At 37.1% G+C, this 6,000-nt stretch overlaps 1 protein-coding gene across 1 annotated transcript in view; it reads right to left on the bottom strand.

Moving 5' to 3' along the window:
- Positions 1 to 509: 509 nt before the first annotated feature.
- The window catches only part of tead4 (TEA domain transcription factor 4), a 40,893-nt gene continuing 35,402 nt past the window's right edge, over positions 510 to 6,000 (bottom strand). The window contains exons 10-12 of the mRNA XM_079411546.1: positions 4,711 to 4,851; positions 4,311 to 4,463; positions 510 to 1,249 (exon numbers count right to left, since the gene is read on the bottom strand). Of these exons, the coding sequence (XP_079267672.1) occupies positions 1,136 to 1,249; positions 4,311 to 4,463; positions 4,711 to 4,851 (408 nt within the window). The 3' untranslated portion in view covers positions 510 to 1,135. The remainder of the gene's footprint in view (positions 1,250 to 4,310; positions 4,464 to 4,710; positions 4,852 to 6,000) is intronic.

The following is a 6,000-nucleotide window of genomic DNA, read 5'->3' as shown; positions in this document are numbered from 1 at the left end:
TTGGTAGAGCTATGCCTTTGAAAATCATAACAAGCGATGTCTGACTTTGGAAACTATAGTTCTCTCCTTAAATATGAAGAGGTCAAGCAACAGATTAATGAGTTAACACAAATTTCACAAAAAGCTTATGGACGTGATTATATTATAAGTCAGATATTGACTGTTTTTGTCACTCTTCTGAGGAAGATTGATTCACTTGTTTTGCCAACACAGAGACACTTTTTGTCAGATTTTTTGTTTTTCTGTTCATCTAATCTAATTTTGATGCTTTCTTTTGATTTTTTGACTACTCAAAAGAGAATATAGGAAAATATCATTCATTTGTAAAAAAAAAAAAGAATAATTAAATTGTTGCTTCATTTGGCTATTTTGAATGGCTTTTAATGAACTTGCTAAAATCTTAGGACTTTAAACTTTACGGACCTCAACTAACTTTTTTTCTAATAGAACTAGAAATGAAAGCAGATTAATATGAGCACCAGAAGAACAAAATAATTCCAAATCAGTTTAAAGGGATAACACACACTCTTTATTCCAAATACCAAACTGTTTCTGACTGCCTGATTCTGCTGTCAGGTAAAATACGCAGTTACATGTCTGTTTATTACAAGCCCTTGTTGTGGAGAAAACCCCAGAATCTTCCGGCTTCCTCAGATCAGTAGAGTTCCTTTCAAGTTTTAAGTGTAAGTTTTCCACATTCAAGAATACGGCTGATAAATACAATGGAGCAATTCTACGAAAAAACACATCACTTAAACATTCTGTCATTTGGCGTTCACATTTGTCTTGATATATGAAGAAAAACACTTTTGGTTTGTAAAAAAAAAAAAAATAGGTGACCATCACTTCCATAGTAACAAACACTAATACAAACACTTAGGGGCTAAAATGAGATGAAATGAAGAAAAACCAAAGAAATTTCTCATGCATTTGGTTCTCATTATATAAAAGAATAAATTCAAATGTCATGACATTCAGATTTGCCATTCCGGCAGATTCTCTGCTTGTGCCTCTGAGCAGGAGTGCTAGAGAGTCCTGTGCCCGGCGTGTCCTCGCCACCCCTTCAGGAGTCTGGGCTGCGTCCAGGAGGAGGCTCTGCGGCGTCTGTAGATCAGTGAGCTGCAGACGCTTGCTCTCAGTCTTTGACTAGTCTGTAGATGTGATGCTGGGCTCCGTGCTCGCTGGTGGACACTTCAAACACGTACGCGATGCATAGCAAGGTCTCTAGAGTGTCTCTGTTGGTCACCACCTACAAACACAGACACAACGTTTAGTCCATGAACAGCACTTCATGCTACGCTGTTCTGAGCGGAACAGGATCCACTTGATTTGATCCACTGGGTGTTGACTGGATGGTGGAAACTTAAGTGTCTCAAATCAGAGGGAGCTTTTCATTTTGATAAAGCATTATCAAGACAAACAATGTATTAGTTATTGTCTTAGTAATAACTTTGAACGGATGAATCCATGAACTGTTGAAATAAAACACAAGAATGTGTTAAAAATTGGGATGATTTTTATTTAACACAAAACAATTTGGCTCCTAGAAAATCATTGACAGCAAATGTGGTTTATGAAGCATATCTGACCCAGGGTCAGATATTTTACTAATATTACTTATTAATTATTAACATTTTAGATTTGAATCGACAAATGTTGCCTCACTTCAAGCACACACACTTACACAGATGAATGAAAATAAATTCTAAGTAAAATTAAAAATATATATATTAGCAATGCATTTGTTGCAATTTGTTGTCATATAATAATAGAATGTTAATAAAAATAAATCCATAATCAAATAAAATATTACTTATACTATACAAATATGGATATATGTAAAGTGGTGTAGCATTGTGTGTGTTTTGGTCAGTGTGCGTCACTGTCAGTCATATGGACTCAATCGGGTCATTGAGCGTGTGTTTGTGTGTGAGGTCCCGTTGTGTCGGGTGAGAGGCTCATTGTTTCGGCTGCGTCCCACACACTGGAGCTGTTGTCCCGAACACACTGTCGCCATGGCTACAGCCTCATTTTTAATTTCTTCAGCAGTCTTGAGTCTGTAATGACGGCTGATGTTAAACTGAATTAACTCACACTTACTGCTGAGCTGCAGGAATCACTTCACAATGAGGACAAATATGTGATCCAAAAAGACTCATAGATATTTAAGCTAAAAATCAGTTTGGAGTTGAATTTTACTCTAAACTCAATTTATCATAATTGCTGTCAAAATACTACAGTTACCGCATTTATCATTTTTAGTGTGAAATCATAAATGAATGTGATCTCATTCAACAAGTCTATTATGTTTTCTGAATTTTTCTGTTTAATGTATTTTTGATGACAGTGGTTGATAATACCAAGTAAAAATAACTGCAGGACTAGGTGACATAAAATATAAAAAACATTTAAATGTGAATTTGAATAATTTTGAATAATTTGAATGATTCTGAATACTTTTCTAACAAACTGAACAATAATATTTAATCTTTATATATACACACACACACACACACACACACACACACATGTACACCAACACACACACACACACACACACACACTCACACGTACGCTCTTTATTAGGTACACCTGTTCAATTGCTTGGTAACCCAAAATGCTAATCAGCCAATCACATGGTAGCAACTCAATGCATTTAGGCTTCTAGATGTGGTGAAGACGACTCGCTGAAGTTCAAACCGAGCATCAGAATGGGGAAGAAAGGGGATTCAAGTGACTTTGAACGTGGAATGGTTGTTGGTGCCAAAACAACATGACTTTGGGGGAAGTCATGGCCTAATGGTTAGAGAGTCAGACTCGTAATCGAAAGGTTGCGGGTTCAAGTCCCTGACCGGCAGGGATTGTAGGTGGGGGGAGTGAATGTCCAGCGCTCTCTCCACCCTCAATACCACGACTGAGGTGCCCTTGAGCAAGGCACCGAACCCCCAATTGCTCCCCGGGCGCTGCAGCATGGCTGCCCACTGCTCCGGGTGTGTGTTCACGGTGTGTGTGTGTGTGTGTGTGTGTGTGCATTTGTTCACTACTCACTGCTGTGTGTGTGCACTTGGATGGGTTAAACGCAGAGCACCAATTTCGAGTATGGGTCACCATACTTGACAATACGTCACGACTTTACTTTTTACTTTAACTGCTGATCTACTGGGATTTTCACGCACAACCATCTCTAGGGTTTACAGAGAATGGTCTGAAAAAGAGCAAATATCCAGTGAGCGGCAGTTGTGTGGACGACAATGCCTTGTTGATGTCAGAGGTCAGAGGAGAATGGGCAGACTGGTTAGAGATGATAGAGAGGCAACAGTAACTCAAATAACCACTCGTTACAACCAAAGTATGCAGAATACCATCTCTGAACACACAACACGTCGAACCCTGAAGCAGATGGGCTACAGCAGCAGAAGACCACTCCGGGTGCCGCTCCTGTCAGCTAAGAACAGGAAACGGAGGCTACAATTCACACAGGCTCACTAAAATAAAACAGCCTGGTCTGATGAGTCTTGATTTCTGCTGCGTCATTCAGATGGTAGGGTCAGAATTTGGCGTAAAGAACATGAAAGCATGGATCCATCCTGCCTTGTCTCAACGGTTCAGACTGGTGGTGGTAGTGTAATGGTGTGGGGGATATATTCTTGGCACACTTTGGGCCCCTTAGTACCAATTGAGCATCGTTTAAACGCCACAGTCTACCTGAGTATTGTTGCTGGCCATGTCCATCCCTTTATGACTACAGTGTACCCATCTTCTGACGGCTACTTCCAGCAGGATAATGCACCATGTCACAAATTTCAGATCATCTCAAACTGGTTTCTTGAACATGACAATGAGTTCACTTTAGTCATAGTAATATATATATTACTATGGTATTTTAGTGCCACGTTAGAAAAAAACTAAAATTACAAGATTAAAGTCTAAATAGTTTGAGAAAAAAAGTCAATTACGAGAATAAAGTTGTAGCAATATGAGAATAAATCGAAATTATGAGAATAAAGGCAAAATTACAAGAATAAAATTGAAATTACGAGAATAAAGTCAAAATATTTTGGGAATAAAATGGAAAATTATGAGAATAACGTTGAAATCTTACTATATAAAATAATCTAATAATACTACTTTTTTAACTGATTCACTGAAAACTATTAAATTTACTATGTCTACATTTGATATAAACAGCAGTTGTTTTAAGTTTATAACTAGTAGTAACTAGTTGTAGTTAGTTAGTTAGTGTAGTAGTAGTGTGTCAGAATCTCTGGTTACCGTGGTAAATGTTTGATTTTTAATGCAAATGATGTTACCTGCAGAATGGTGAAGTTTTCAAGTACGCTGTTCATCATGTATTTCTCTGGTAGATGTTTGAGTTTGTGGATGAAGTTGATCATGTATTCACACAGCGGGGATCGATGGATCCTGAAGACGTATCTGCCGTTCTCAAAGCGTGCGTACTCCGTCTGAATGACACACAGGTGATTATTGTGTCTGAAACAACCTTAAACTGAACACAAGTCACACACACATGCCATATAACACAATTATGATGACTTAATATGGTGATATATTTGCATATGGAGGGGATCTTTCTCCTGATCTGACCACTAATGTCATTTCTTACAGCCTTTAAAACAATTAGATGGACCTGTGCTGGCCGTAAGATGTTTTTGGTGTAAATGCGTTGTGACAGTTCACATTTATTCTTACCTCCACCTTTTCCACCACCTGTTTCCCAAACGAGCAGACTTTAGTGGAGGAGGTGATGATCATATTTTCCGAGCTCTCATACTGACTTGATACGCCGTAGAAGAAGCTGCTGTCATCCTGGAGGTTGATGCTTAGATCCGCCTGCAGAACACAACACACACCCAACCAGAATAAATACACACCTGTGGAACTCAATAATAACAGTAAAACATAAACAAAAAAATACTGATGGTTTACTGATGGCATCATATACTGATATTGTTATATGTACCATAGTAATGAATAAATACTATATTCATGCCCTACAATAATTAAGAAATACTTCAGAGAATAGCATCAGGGTAGTGTTCCAAAAACCTGGTATTACTGTGGTTTTCCCATGTATATTTTCAACATGTTTTCATTGCATTTTAATTTTTGAGAGGAAAATGCATTTAAAACATATTTGGCTGAATTTCACAAAAACTGTTAAAAAAAATGTTTGGGTTGCATTTCATCCCATAATCAAAAAGATATTAAATATTAAATAATATTTTGCATCAACAATAAGAAGCCTATTTAAATAACACTAAGATTTTATGTACTCATGAAAATTAAACATAATGCAAAAAAATAAAATAAAATAAAAATTATATTATGCTTTATATGTATATATATATTTGTAAAATTATTATATTCTCATATCATTAAATATTATTGTATTTTTATATTATATTATTATAACCATTTAAAATAAAAAAAATTATATCAAATGCATTGAGCACTGTTCCTTATTTAAAAAGTTCTAAAGGTAATTAAAATATTCCTTATTTTGAAAGTTATTTTTTAAACGAATACAGAATTTTTGTATTAAATCTCAAGAGAGATTGTAAATATAATTTTTTCTTGCTTTCCTTTGACTTTGGGATATGACTAATATAAGACAGTAAAAGCCCCGGCTCTTCTCCTGGCCCGGTTCAGAGGTCCAGCAAACCAGAGGAACCAAAAACACCAATCAATCACATTTTCTTGAGAAAACTTTGAAAAGTCCGCAAAAGGCCTGGAGTGATTCAGTCTGAAATCTAAGAGTGCGTGTGTTTCCTAAAAAAAGCCTCTGGTGTACTGATATCAGCTCATGATCTGTGTGATGAACAGGCGGGTCAGCGAGAGCCGAAAGGCCAGTTGAAAAGCCATCATCGCATCCCACAATTCACAGCAGTGCAGCAGAGGTAAAGCAGCTTCACCTTTTCCCCCCGAGCTCAATCCTCATAACGTCCCATTAAGAGCACAACACCGTCCCCGTCCCCCTCT

The sequence above is a fragment of the Barbus barbus genome, assembly GCF_936440315.1.
Source record: "Barbus barbus genome assembly, chromosome: 48".
Classification (NCBI taxonomy): domain Eukaryota; kingdom Metazoa; phylum Chordata; class Actinopteri; order Cypriniformes; family Cyprinidae; genus Barbus; species Barbus barbus.
Note: the sequence above shows the minus strand (reverse complement) of the source record. Positions and strands in the feature narration are given on the sequence as shown.